This window comes from Cherax quadricarinatus, chromosome 72 (genome assembly GCF_038502225.1).
Source record: "Cherax quadricarinatus isolate ZL_2023a chromosome 72, ASM3850222v1, whole genome shotgun sequence".
NCBI lineage: Eukaryota > Metazoa > Arthropoda > Malacostraca > Decapoda > Parastacidae > Cherax > Cherax quadricarinatus.
The window spans coordinates 14,187,293-14,201,708 of NC_091363.1; the positions used below are offsets into that span (position 1 = coordinate 14,187,293).

General features: G+C 40.5%; 2 protein-coding genes across 2 annotated transcripts; both read right to left on the minus strand.

The window, feature by feature from the left end:
- Window positions 1–302: 302 nt before the first annotated feature.
- LOC128701390 (cuticle protein 7-like) lies at window positions 303–1,539 on the minus strand. The gene is made up of 3 exons (XM_053795101.2): window positions 1,167–1,539; window positions 917–1,033; window positions 303–698 (listed from the first exon to the last, which is right to left on the minus strand). The coding sequence occupies exons 1-3, from the start codon at window positions 1,176–1,178 to the stop codon at window positions 387–389; spliced, it is 441 nt and encodes a 146-aa protein (XP_053651076.2). The 5' UTR covers window positions 1,179–1,539; the 3' UTR covers window positions 303–386.
- Window positions 1,540–4,258: 2,719 nt separating this feature from the next.
- Window positions 4,259–5,023, minus strand: LOC138854882 (cuticle protein 8-like). Its single transcript, XM_070100462.1, has 3 exons — window positions 5,003–5,023; window positions 4,786–4,881; window positions 4,259–4,593 (listed from the first exon to the last, which is right to left on the minus strand). The coding sequence occupies exons 1-3, from the start codon at window positions 5,012–5,014 to the stop codon at window positions 4,342–4,344; spliced, it is 360 nt and encodes a 119-aa protein (XP_069956563.1). The 5' UTR covers window positions 5,015–5,023; the 3' UTR covers window positions 4,259–4,341.
- Between the last annotated feature and the right edge of the window lie 9,393 nt (window positions 5,024–14,416).

Here is a 14,416-nt window from a genome sequence, read left to right on the forward strand (position 1 = left end):
ATGCAATTCATTAAGATGTTAATAGTGTCACAAAGTGCATTCATTTCACAACCCTCATGCAGTAATACAAACTCAACAGCAGTCAGAAGCCCAGAATCTTACCCTGTAACACTTCATGTACGATATCAGTCAGCATAGAACTGTTAATGTAAATTTATGTTGTCAGTTACCTCTCTTATACACTATTACTTAAGGACGTGGCGCAGGTACATTAAGACTGATCCAGATAACCACAAGATATCATGGCATCACTTCAGCCTCTTTCTGGCTCGATATTAGTTAACTTTAAATGAAATATGATGTAAGGATTTGCATTTATTACATTTAATACACACATTTAGAAATTATATAAATAGATCAATAGTGAATATCATTGTACTTCTTTGTTAGGCATAGCTGGGGGCAGGCTTGTGGGTGGGAGCTGGTTTGTAGGTGGGAGCTGGTTTGTAGCTGGGGGTAGGTTGGTATGCTGGGGCAGGCTGGTAGGCTGGGTACTGGGCTTTACCCTCATATTCCACTTGAGCCACGTAGCCTGCGTCACCGTTCACAGTGTATGAAACTCTCTGCAGACGACCATCAGGAAGCAGCACGTAGTAGTTCCCCTGAGTATTGTAGCCGTCACGGGATTCTTGATGTCCAAAGTCGTCACCTGAAGGGTCATCCTTCACGGCATAGTTGAAGTCGTACTTGGGATGACCCTGACAGTGAAAGTACACTACATTATCAAATATTGAAGATTAATATCCATGTGCTGTCAATTTTTTCAGGACATTCTCAAATAAAGAAAATATTGGAGCTCAGTGTATAACATAGAATATTTAGTATGCTTATGGCAGCAGGGAAATTATAACATTATATGGATGTCAGTATGAAACACTTCTATCTTAAGGCACATGAGATACATATATAAACCTACAGTTGGTGCTGGGGGGCCATAGGAGGGAGCTGGGTGTTTGTAGGAAGGTGCTGGAGGGTTGTAGGAGGGAGGAAGCTCAGCCGAGACAACGGCAACAAACACTCCCACGATGAAAGCCTGTAAACCATAGATATATGACATTAGTTTCTATAGTAAATTTGAAAAGCGTTTGTAAATTTGAAATGAATATTTTCATATTGCTCACACACACTGGTATTACAATTTTTTTGCTTTACATTCCAAGAATTACCTTCAGAAACATGTTATTAGTTGATCACTTCGTCTTAAACTGATGATCACTGATGCTCCCTTGTCGTTTATATACTGGAGACTCCACCCACAATGTGGTTGACCGAGAAGTGGCCATCATTGTGACCTTCTCCTTTTCCTTTTACTACTTATTGGAAATTCTGAGAAACCTCTACCTAGTGCATTAAGAAGCAGACGAATGCTGGAGAGACCACTGAACGAGGAGTGTTTAACTGCTTCCATTGTAAACTGGCTTGCAAATTCATGCATCTCTAAATTACGCCAGACCTTTGTTTTTGCTGGATAAGAACACATTTTACGCGCCCTTATCACCTATCTTCAAAGGAACCATTACCTGTACTATCTAACAGTTCCTAGAGGCCACCCAAATTAATAGTGGACAAATTATTATGTAAGCGCACCTTTCCCTCTCGTTTAATGCAAATTTGGTGGCTGTTCTCGGTTAGTAGGTAAGACACATAGACAACGTTTAGGCAACTTTATTCCGAAACGTTTCGCCTACAGAGTAGTCTTCTTCAGTCGAGTACAGAAAGTAGGAGGGAGCAGTAGAGATGTGAAGACGATGTAATCAGTCCATCACCCTTGAAGTCGTAGATTTGAGGTTGTCAGTCCCTCAGCCTGGAGAAGTTCTTTTCCAGGCTGAGGGACTGACAACCTCAAATCTACGACTTCAAGGGTGATGGACTGATTCCGAAACGACTTCAAGGGTGATGGACTGATCCCGAAACGTTTCGCCTACTGTGTAGGCGAAACGTTTCGGAATAAAGTTGCCTAAATGTTGCCTATGTGTCTTATCTACCAACCTGTCGGTATTGTATACCATTTGATAATTGTTCTTGGTTAATTCAACCAGTGTAGAAATAAAACTGTATTTCCGATGTAAATAACACAATAATAAGAGCAGTTCATTCAATGACCGCGGGTTCAAACCCCACCCGTGGTATGGTTTGTTTGCAATCGTGTCATTACGATTTCGTGAGTCTAGTAGTGTTGGTATGTTATATGTAAACTAGACAGTGCTGCTCTGTCCTGCCGGCTTGGGCTCGCGTTTCTATGAATTACATGGCATCTGCTACAGGAATTATTTATCTAAAAGCACAGAGACAGTAGAGTAACAGGCAACAACTCGACACTCTGACTATAATCGCCCTCGCATGGACAAGTAGGTCTGCTGCAGTGTTCCTTCTTTCATAACTTACTTCCTATCAACTTTGAACATCATCACAAATTCTTATTTATTTGTATTTATGACTTGTGTTTACGCTGAGTCTTCCAGAGCGACCTAACTAATTAACACAAATCGTAGCCTTGCAATCCAAGCAGTTTTTCTTTTATTTTATTTCAAACTCTATTATTACACTTATTAAAAGACGTTACTTTCTGTGAGAATTATGTGACTCTTTGATATAGAGTAACAAAACCCATTTTTACACTCATTACAATCAGTCTATTGTTGCTCTCCTTTCACCAGTGACAGCACCTTTTGACTCTACTGAGATTTATTAACAATGAGCTGAATTTGTTGTATTTTGCCTCCTCGATATCCTTCACCTGCTCTTCCTCCTCCAACTCCTATTTATTCTCTTATTGCTCTCCCTTTTTATGAAATAATTTTAGGAGAATAACATATGCTTATCACACTGAATAAAGAAAGAACAACAAGACACAACACTGCACATAGGAGAGAGAAGCTTACGACAATTTACAAAGTCACATTGTGTGACTGTGTAAATGGTCCAAGTCGGACCGAAGCGTTGTCTTAAGCTCCTCTCTCCTATGTACAGGTTATTTGTGTATTGCTTATCACACTGGATATTTGCTTTTAGCCCCTATGATGTGATGCATATTAAGTCACACAAAACTATAATAAACAGTTGTAACTTTTTCTATTGACTGCAGGGGATCGAACCACGGGCAAGAATTTACAAGCTTCTCCCCCCCCCTCAACACTCCTGCCACCCTCAGCCTTATAAATACTTATTATAACGCTTCTGAGCAATTTTACTCTAATCTACATACTTCCTGAATATAACTTCCCATTTTCCTAGTTATTCATTTACTATTATCCCTACTCCTTTAGCTCTAGTTCCATCATTTTTTTTTTATCCTGACTTACGCATATGCAAGTTCCTCTTGTACTTTTCTGGCAACTGAAGCAGAACAACGTGTTGCTGATCTCTTGTTCTCTACATTTTTAGTCGTCCCAAATGAAAGAAGGAAAAATTACAACCCATTTTCCAATGAAAATTTGTAAGAAAACCCTACAAGAGCAAGAAATTTTTAAGAAATGCCGAAGACAACTCAGAATTGTTATTATTATTATCATTATTATTATTATTATTATTATTTTTATTATTATTATTATTATTATTATTATTACTATTATTATTATTATGACACTTGATCTACGACCAAGTGTCACTTGGTCGTACACCAAGTGTCATTAGACTATGTCAGTTGGCCTCTTCATTTGACATCATTTCAGCTAAAGATTCCACGTGGAATATGTTTATATAAGTAAGAACCTCTTCCAGGTGAGAAGTTAAGCGAAGATAGTAGATGAGAAAACACTTTGATCAGTGAAGGAACAAAAGAAAGTGACAGTGCCAGAGCTTGACCCAGCTGAAGATTGTCTAAGTTATGATGCAAGATCTTAACGTAGCTGCAGGATAGTGAAGTGTAGACGATTGGTCTTGATTCTGGCTCGGGGCGTCAAGTGGTATTAGAGTACAATGTGTGAACTGACATTCATTGTGTGCCGAGTCCCATGTAAACACAAGGTGTTAGCTAATGTTCTCTTGTTGAGGGTTTAGTTGTGCTCTGCACTTTCTTGCATAGTTTATTGAATATTTTTTTGAATTAGTGATATAAGGCAAGATATTATTTTGGATGTTACATAGAAGATTGTAATGGACGGCACATGATCCCTTACAATGGTTAATTATTTTTAATGCATCATTTTGTCACTAGATGGTGCTGCTATATTCATCCATACGATATCAGGTCTAGGCCGTCTCTCTGAATCACTGATCATAAGTTAACTTACTGCTATTTAAAAGACTATACTTTGATTTGCTTGTCTTTATTAAGTATAATACACCTTTTTTATATTTACATAAATATAGGGTAATAATATATATTAGGGAATTAATAAGTTAAGCATAGCCGGGGGCAGGCTTGTAGCTGGGTTGGTAGGCTGGGTACTGGGCTTTACCCTCATATTCCACTTGAGCCACGTAGCCTGAGTCACCGTTCACAGTGTATGAAACTCTCTGCAGACGACCATCAGGAAGCAGCACGTAGTAGGTCCCCTGAGTATTGTAGCCGTCACGGGATTCTTGATGTCCAAAGTCGTTACCTGAAGGGTCGTCCTTCACGGCATAGTTGAAATCGTACTTGGGATGACTCTGGAATTTAAGGCTAAGCGTTTTTTTTTTCACAAAATTTTTGCTTCCTGTTTTTTTTTTATATTCTCTCAATCATAACACATTATCATAAAACCTTTATCATGCCTATAAATGCAAGAAAATTATCACATAGTCTGGATTTCATTATACGACACTTATCTTGGGATACATGAGATACATTCATGAACTTACAGTCTGGGCAGGAGCCCTGTAAGAAGGAGCTGGAGGGTTGTAGGAGGGTGGAAGCTCTCCAGACGCCACAACCACAAATATTGCCACGGTGAGAGCCTGCAAACCATAGAAATATGTTATATACTTACATGAACTTCAAAGCTGTTTGATATAATTCAGGTTTTTGAGACAATGATGTTGCAAATGCTTCTGTTTTTTTTCCGCTTCAGTACAATACCTTGAGTAGCATGTTATTGGTAGATTAAGAAAAGTGAAATTAATGTTTACTGATGCGTTCTTCTCGCTTATATACTGGAGACTCCACCTATAATGTGACGTCAGTAGCACCGCTGGGAAAGTAGCACATTCTAAATGTGTGAAAATAACATGATTGCTTGATGAAGATGTGGTGATCATTGCTTGATGGAGGTGTGGTGATCATTGCTTGATGGAGGTGTGGTGATCATTGCTTGATGGAGGTGTGGTGATCATTGCTTGATGGAGGTGTGGTGATCATTGCTTGATGGAGGTGTGGTGATCATTGCTTGATGGAGGGAGCAATTTGAGCAGTTAGGTATTTTTTTAAAGTTTCGCCTAAAAGTATTTTTTTCCAAACGAGTACGAAAAGTTAAAGAAGCAGAAGAACTTGGCGAGTAAACAGTCCCTCACCATTTTGGGGTACCCCCGTCTGAAGAAAAGTATTTTTCCCAAATCGAAAAATAATTGAAAGGGCAGGATGAAGTTATATAACGGAAAGGGGAATAAGACCAAAAGGGGAAGAAGAGTCGTTGGGAGGTAAACAGACACCAACACGGGGTATCTTGGACAGACCAAAAACAACTTGGACAACTTCTACAGTGGGAAAGGCTGGATTTGAGAGGGGCCTGACCCCCAACATCCCCTTCTTACCTCAACAGTTCATCTCCCCCCTGGCTAATTGACACCATCCAAGCCCTTTAACCTATTTGTTTCCACTGGGCAAAACTCTTCTCAGCGAGGTAATAAAACTTTAAGGGTGATGGACTGATTACTGTCTTCAAATCTCTTCGCTTCTTCAACTTTTTTTGTACTCGACGAAGAAGCCTACTGTGTAGGCGAAAGTTTCGAAATAAAATCCCAACTTGCTGTGTTTTTCCCCCAAAAACCCGTTATTTTTACCATTTTTGTTCATTGATGGGTATGGGGATCGTTGCTTGATGGAGGGTGGTGTCATTGTTTTATGGAGGGTTTGGGGATCATTGCTTGATGGGGGTGTGGGGATTTGCTTGATGGAGGTGTGGTGATCATTGTTTTATGGAGTGTGGGGTCATTTTGATGGAGGGGTGGTGATCTTGCTTGATGGAGGTAGGGATATTTTTGGTGGGGGTGTGGTGATCATTGTTGATGGAGGGGGGTATCTTGCATGGAGGTGGTGATCTTTCTGATGGAGGGGTGGGGATCATTGTTGTGGGGGTTGGGATCATTCGATGGAGGGGGGGTGTTTGCTTGATGGATTTTTGATCATTGGATGGAGTGGTTTTTTGTGGAGTGTGGTGGCCCCCCCCTTTTTTTCTCCCAAACCCTCACAATCCCCAGAAAAAATCAAATTTTATTCCTTGCCCATCCCCCTTTTATATAATGCCCTCGCCCAAAACGGGGAAAATTTAAAAAGGAAATACTTTCTTTTTGTCGATTGCGTAAGTGAGAAAGGCATAATAAAGAAGACATAAAAAATTTTTTCCAAAGTTTGTTTTTTGTCCAACCCCTATCCATCCAAATATAAAAACAAAGAGTATAAAGGGTCCTTTATTGTGTTTCCCCAAAAGTGGGTTTTTTCCCCCAAACAGATCGTTTGTGAGAAAAACCCCCTTTTGCCCCTTCAAATTTTATACCGTTTATTTGCATATCCATCCTGTTGACGGTAGCGCAAGAGTATCTGGAGACACAAAAGGCCTAGAAAGTAGGTCCGAAAGGGCTAAAATAAATATCTGGTTTTAGCCTTTGCAAGTTGAGTTAGGATATTTGCTATAATCTCTGGTACCTGGCTGTAACTAATAAGATACCACAATGTTTCCTTCAGGACTGGACATAAATACACTGTAAAGTAAGCGAGCACATTTAGAGTACACTCGGGAAAGGTGAAAAGAGAGCTGAGAAGTGAGGGTAGCACATAAGAAAGGAGGAACACTGTAGCAGGCCTACTGGTCCATAACTGGCAAGTCCTTGTGAAGTCCAAACCCCCTAATAAAAATATTCACCCAACCCATTATCAATGTTACCCAAGGAATAAGTTTTGATAACTCTATTAGATTTAGTGCAAGTAACACTCAATTCCAACCCCTCTCACTCATATATTTGAAGCTACCCAAGATCAATAATAAAAATATTACGTGTGGATGTGACGAGGGATTCCTCTCACATTATCCGCTCTTCAATAGAAAAGTCAGATTCATTCACACGACTTCCAAGGAGACCAGCATCGATCATCGGTTTGTCCTACCCACAGATCAGGTTACCACCACTATCACCCTCACTTTCCGCAAAGCCAACATGGACATATCTGTCGTAACCACCAAACCATCAAAGAAATCACCAGACCTCACAGAACCAAGGGCACCTCAGCTGTAGGTGCCTATAGCATTCCGTGTGGAAGATGCAGCAAGGTTTACATCGGCGAAACAGGATTGGGCTTTCAGACTCGCCTGGAGGAACATCAATACGCATGCAGGCTGGACAGGGCCATCAATAAGTGCATCATTCACCTCAGTTTACACTACCACATCATGAACTGTGGAGTGGCACTACCGTTGTACCAGCAGGAAAAAGCCAAGTGTAGTATTCTGAACCTATCGCTCATATAATCCTTCGCATCGGTACCTAATATACTAGTGTTTGACTCACGAAATCGTAATGACACGATTGCAAATAAACCATACCGTGGTATGGTTTATACTAGTGTTTGACCTGTCCCTCACCCCCTGACCTTATTATCTCTCTTTTCTCCTTTCCTGTACTTCATCTCAAGATACTCCCTTGCCTTATAAGGTGGTGTATCTGTAGGTCTTTGTATAACTGATAAAGTCCAGTTGTGGACAAAACGTTGTAATAAAAGTTACCCTGCAGTATTGTGTCTTTCCCTACCTGTCGGCATATACCATCATTCATCCAAATATATGTTAGCTAGATGACCAGGACAGTGATGAGGGCTGGTTAGTTTATCAGAGTAAAGCCTCTCGATTGAACGTTGGTCATTTAGGCTGCATTTCACTGGTAAATTGCGCGGTAAACTTTAATATTTAAAATTTGTGAGTTAAAGTCAATTCTTACTGCACATCCATTGAGCCATTTCTCAGCGTCAAGACCTACGCAGTGAGTAAAGGCTGATCTGAAATGATGATCATCACCACACTTTTGGTCATCACCACACTTCACCCTCTGTGTGATGATCATGAGTTACACTGAACAGCTCCTCATCACCAGTTTTCACTTGATACGAAAAAATTATTATTAAAATTGTCAATAATAAAATTATTATTGATATTGTATTGTGGTGTTGTTCTATTTGGTTCGCTGTGCATTTTCAACTGGTCTCGCTTTATTCATGTTTACGGTATTGTTCAACATTTCTTAGGCCATTTATACATTATTACGAGTGTTTTGAGATGTCTTGTATTGCTCACTAGAGCCATTAAAACGTTACATATAGAGTCCAAATTTACCATTGTGACTTGTTTAAATTTATTTTCCTATATACGATAATTTGAGACAACCTTTTGTGATTGGCTTCTAACCTTCAACATTGGTGTTTCTAAGAGGAAAGTTCGTAGGTACTAATTTGAAACGAAAAATAATGGGTAATTTTTTCTGTGCAATGACTTGAGAATGCATCGTCTGAGTAGCTTTTAACTTAGAGTGCTGAAGTATTTTATTCAAAGGAAGGTAAGCAATGTTATTCAGAAGTATAAGTCCAAGGTTAATGAATGAGACTCCCGCAACAATTGGGTATCTTTACTGTGGAAAATTTCCCACAAGAAAGATCTCCAACTATCTCACATGTATCTCGTTCATCAGCTTGTCGGATTTTTAACCGATTTATACAAGTCTAAATTTATCAGTTTTAATAACAGTTTACAGTATTGGTTGCTTTGTAATAACTATAGAATGCTTCGATCACTAGCGCACTCAGCTCACACACTGAGGTCCGGAGTTCGCATCTTCGGTACGGCTGGTAAACATCATGAACGTGTTTCCATTAGACACCTGCCGTCCTTGTTCACCCATCAGTATAAAATGGATACCTGGGTGTTAGTGGACTGGTGTGGGTCGCATCCTGGGACAAAACTGACCTAATTTGCCCACTATGCTCAGCATAACAAGTGGCTTTCCATATAGTAGTATGTGATTGATGTCAGCTAGGCCTGTATACCTTGTACATGTACTTGTAGAAATAAACATATTATAATTATTATATATTATATATTAAATTAAATATAAGTTTGAAAGCTGGTGTATCTTAGTGAAGGTTAAGATTGGCTTTGGGTTGTGTAGGTAACAGGTTGAAGTTTCCATTAGACAAAATGGGATGTTGCTTTCTATGCAGTAACTCGTGAATATATCATCAGAACAGCTTCAAATCTTCAGATCTGTTATTTAGCTGCACTAGAAACTTACGCCGTTTTCTGTACCAGTCCGAGTTCTTACACCGAAATTCACCAGGCTGGGCCTGTAAGCAACAGAGGAAGAGTTTCTCAGAACATGCACTAACAGAAATACATCTAATTTTGCTGGGGCTTGACCCCTGATACAGGATAGTTAAGTATAATCCGATGGTTTGAAGCCTCACTCAACTTCATCAATAAGTATCAGTGGAAGGTGTCCACGAACATTCACTGAGCATCAACTTCCTCATGAAGAAAAGGTATAATCTTTGTCCTTTAGATTTACTTGTATTTTTGCGCTGCATTACACTGAAATTTCTTGAATCCATAAGATTAAGCCTGACATTAGCTACAGTGGACAGTACTTAACTTGTATTCACCATTTAGTCATTAGATGGCGCTGTTACATTGAGGGAGGCTCTTAAGATCGTAAATACCAGGGCCTCACTTAAATTTCTGAATCTTTGATAAAAATCAACTTAAAATTTATTAAGATATCGTGAATGGATTGCATACCTTTATTTATAAGCATCTACTTTGTATTTACATAAATAGGCTAATAGAAAATATTTGTGAAATGCTAAATTAAGCATAGCCAGGGGCAGGCTTGTAGCTGGGCTGGTAGGCTGGGGCAGGCTGGTAGGCTGGGTACTGGGCTTCACCCTCATATTCCACTTGAGCCACGTAGCCTGAGTCACCGTTCACAGTGTATGAAACTCTCTGCAGACGACCATCAGGAAGCAGCACGTAGTAGTTCCCCTGAGTATTGTAGCCGTCACGGGATTCTTGATGTCCAAAGTCGTTACCTGAAGGGTCGTCCTTCACAGCATAGTTGAAGTCGTACTTGGGATGACCCTGGAATTTAAGGCATGGTTTTTTCATCATAAAATTATTGCAGATTGCTTTTTTGATTTGCTTTCAGTCTTAACCTAAATTTCTTCAATTAATAATAAGTAGAAATGGAACATTTTGCCATGAAAGCGTTTGTATGCCCATAAACAAAAAAAATATAATAAGATTTAACAATTGGTGATGCGTGAGATGCAAGTATGAACCTACAGATGGGGCGGGAGCCCTGTAGGAAGGAACTGGAGGGTTGTAGGAGGGTGGAAGCTCAGCCAGTGTAACAGCCACAAGGACTGCCACGGTAAGGAACTGCAAACATGGAATTAATATGTTATGCTTTTTAACTTTATAGCTAGTAAAGATATTTTTCCAAAATCAGTTAATAGGTTTACAGTATATCTAATAAAATACCTTGAAAACCATGTTATCTGAAGAAGAGATAGAGTTAAACTGATGTTCACTGATGCACTCTCTTCGTTTTTATACCGGCGACTCCACCCATTGAGAGGTCATTAACATTGCACTGAAGGCAACACATTACACGTACAGAAATAACGCGCGTTTGACCGAGGTAGGGTTATTATAACCTCCTCCTCCTCCTCCTCATATATTCTTCTTCCTGTTCAAATTGCTCCCTATTCTATGGATTAAATAACCGCCAAAATTTCATCATCAGTATTAAATATTTCAATATATTCTCTCTCTCTCTCTTTTCAGTAGTTGCGCTCACTTATCCAGCATCTCAGATCTTGCGTTATTAACTGTGTTCTTTACCAAGATGATACATGTGTAAAATAACCTGCAAGATTTAAGTTTACATACATCATAAAGCCCATAGTTATGTAAAGTATTTCAGGCAGCCTTAAGCCTAAACTGATATGAAAAATAATTGAAAAAAAAGGCTATTGTTACTTTATATAATTGCGCAATGTAATTAAAGTTTATGAAAGCATGGTAATTGAGTACAGACCATTTAAGTAATAAAGCTCAAATTATTGCGACAAATGTGTTGTAATGATAAATTATATATATGCTCAGCAATTCACGAAATGGTTCTGTGGTTCTGTGATTTATAAACGTATAATATAAAGTAAGTAACAGGAAATGACCTTTAGAAATCTCTCTCCAAAACTGATTCATTTTCTCGGATTTTTTTTTTTATAAAAACTTGCCAATTTTCATATTTACTTTTCCTGTATCCTCCCTCACCACTCTCTCTCCTTATATACTCGACAGTCCATATATCTTGTTTTTTTGTTTTGTGAAAGTCTTTCAGATGGTAACTTATTCTCCCTTTGATTCTATCACCGTTTATACTTTATCATTCCACCATTCATTCCCTTTTGCACTTGAACCTGCCCACCTATTAATTACCATTAACCTCCACTGGCCACTCTAGCAGTTCATTCTGAAGTTTTCCCTCATACTACCTCTACCTACCCTTCATTATCTATATCTCTCTTACCAACTTTTCTTCTTGTAGTTACTTATTCTTCTTACTACATGTACCCTTCTTTAGTTCACTCACTTTCGCTTCTCTCTTACCCACTGACACCATGATTCTTGTATTCCACCTGTCTCTTCCTCTTTCTGTAGTTGCCACTAAATAATGAACTGACATATCAGTTGATACTGTAAACAACTGTTTCCTGAGGTCAGCCATCAACTATTTATCCTTCGATACTCAGTCTAGCAATCTTATGCGTCCTCTTTTCTTTTAAAATCTTGGTCAATCTTCGGAAAAGCCGCTCAGCGGAGTTCACTGAAAATTCATACTTTGAAAATTTTACACTATTAAGTGAGTTTTGTAGCAGAAAATGTTTTGTTTTGTGAAAATTGTCCAGAACAATTTTTTAGTGGATTTTGAATTAGAGTAAGGTTAGGTTAGGTTAACTTGAAGTAACCCAACCTAACTTAACCCAACCTAACTTAACCCAACCTAACTTAACCCAACCTAATCCCACCTAACCCGGCAAAAGTGACCAAAAAGTTGTAGTTGAAGTACTGATAGTAATAGTAGTAGTAGTAGTAGTAGTAGTAGTAACTGGAGCACTGGTAGCAACATTAAAAGTACTGATAGCAGCAGTAGGGGTAGTAAATATTCTTACATGTTTTTGTCTTATATTCCATGATCGTCTGAACAAGTATCCCATTTTCATGTCCCCAGCAAAATACAATTTGGACAATATAAGCTATGCCTATTGCAAAACCTACTTAATATGTAACACTTCAAAGTGCCATTTAATAGTGAACTCCACAGAGCAACTTTTCAAAATATTGGTCAAAATATGTATTATTACCAAGAATTTTTAATATACATAAATCATTAGATGCCACCCGTTGCTGTTTACGACTAGCACTCCAAATTTAGGGTCTCCCACAACACTAGGGTCTCCCACAACACTAGGGTCTCCCACAACACTAGGGTCTCCCACAACACTAGGGTCTCCCACAACACTAGGGTCTCCCACAACACTAGGGTCTCCCACAACACTAGGGTCTCCCACAACACTAGGGTCTCCCACAACACTAGGGTCTCCCACAACACTAGGGTCTCCCACAACACGAGAGTCTCCCACAACACTAGAGTCTGCCACAACACTAGAGTCTGTCACAACACTAGAGCCTGCCACAACACTAGAGTCTGCCACAACACTAGGGTCTCCCACAACACTAGGGTCTCCCACAACACTAGGGTCTCCCACAACACGAGAGTCTCCCACAACACTAGAGTCTGCCACAACATTAGAGTCTGTCACAACACTAGAGCCTGCCACAACACTAGGGTCTCCCACAACACTAGAGTCTGCCACAACACTAGGGTCTCCCACAACACTAGGGTCTCCCACAACACTAGGGTCTCCCACAACACTAGGATCTCCCACAACACTAGGGTCTCCCACAACACTAGAGTCTGCCACAACACTAGAGTCTGCCACAACACTAGAGTCTGCCACAACACTAGAGTCTGCCACAACACTAGGGTCTCCCACAACACTAGAGTCTGCCCCAACACTAGAGTCTGCCACAACACTAGGGTCTCCCACAACACTAGGGTCTCCCACAACACTAGGGTCTCTCATAACACTAGGGTCTCCCACAACACTAGGGTCTCCCACAACACTAGGGTCTCTCATAACACTAGGGTCTCTCACAACACTAGGGTCTCCCACAACACTAGGGTCTCCCACAACACTAGGGTCTCCCACAACACTAGGGTCTCCCATAACACTAGGGTCTCTCACAACACTAGGGTCTCCCACAACACTAGGGTCTCCCACAACACTAGGGTCTGCGTCAACACTAGAGTCTGCCACAACACTAGAGTCTACCACAACACTAGAGTCTACCACAACACTAGAGTCTACCACAACACTAGAGTCTGCCAACACACAACACTACACTAGAGGTCTACCACAACACTAGAGTCTACCACAACACTCTGCCACAACACTAGAGTCTGCCACAACACTAGAGGTCTACCACACACTACACTAGAGGCCACAACACTCTACCTGCCACAACACTAGGGTCTGCGTCACACTAGAGTCTGCCACAACACTAGAGGTCTACCCACAACACTAGAGGTCTGCCCACAACACTAGGGTCTGCCACAACACTAGGGTCTCCCACAACACTAGGGTCTCCCACAACACTAGGGTCTGCCACAACACTAGGGTCTCCCACAACACTAGGGTCTGCCACAACACTAGAGTCTGCCACAACACTAGAGTCTGCCACAACACTAGGGTCTCCCACAACACTAGGGTCTCCCACAACACTAGGGTCTCCCACAACACTAGGGTCTGCCACAACACTAGGGTCTCCCACAACACTAGGGTCTCTCACAACACAAGGGTCTCCCACAACACTAGGGTCTCCCACAGCACTAGGGTCTGCGTCAACACTAGAGTCTGCCACAACACTAGAGTCTGCCACAACACTAGAGTCTGCCACAACACTAGAGTCTGCCACAACACTAGAGTCTGCCACAACACTAGAGTCTACCACAACACTAGAGTCTGCCACAACACTAGAGTCTGCCACAACACTAGAGTCTGCCACAACACTAGGGTCTGCCACAACACTAGGGTCTACCACAACACTAGAGTCTGCCACAAAAATTACTTTAGTTCAAAACTCCTTAAAATCACCTAACATTTCCCAGA

Excerpts from the sequence above, each read along its gene's own strand:
- LOC138854882 (XM_070100462.1), bottom strand. Across the intron at positions 4,594-4,785 it reads ACAGGGCTCCTGCCCAGACT|AGTCATCCCAAGTACGATTT; the intron begins GTAAGTTCATGA and ends CTTAAATTCCAG.
- LOC128701390 (XM_053795101.2), bottom strand. Across the intron at positions 699-916 it reads ATGGCCCCCCAGCACCAACT|GGTCATCCCAAGTACGACTT; the intron begins GTAGGTTTATAT and ends TTTCACTGTCAG.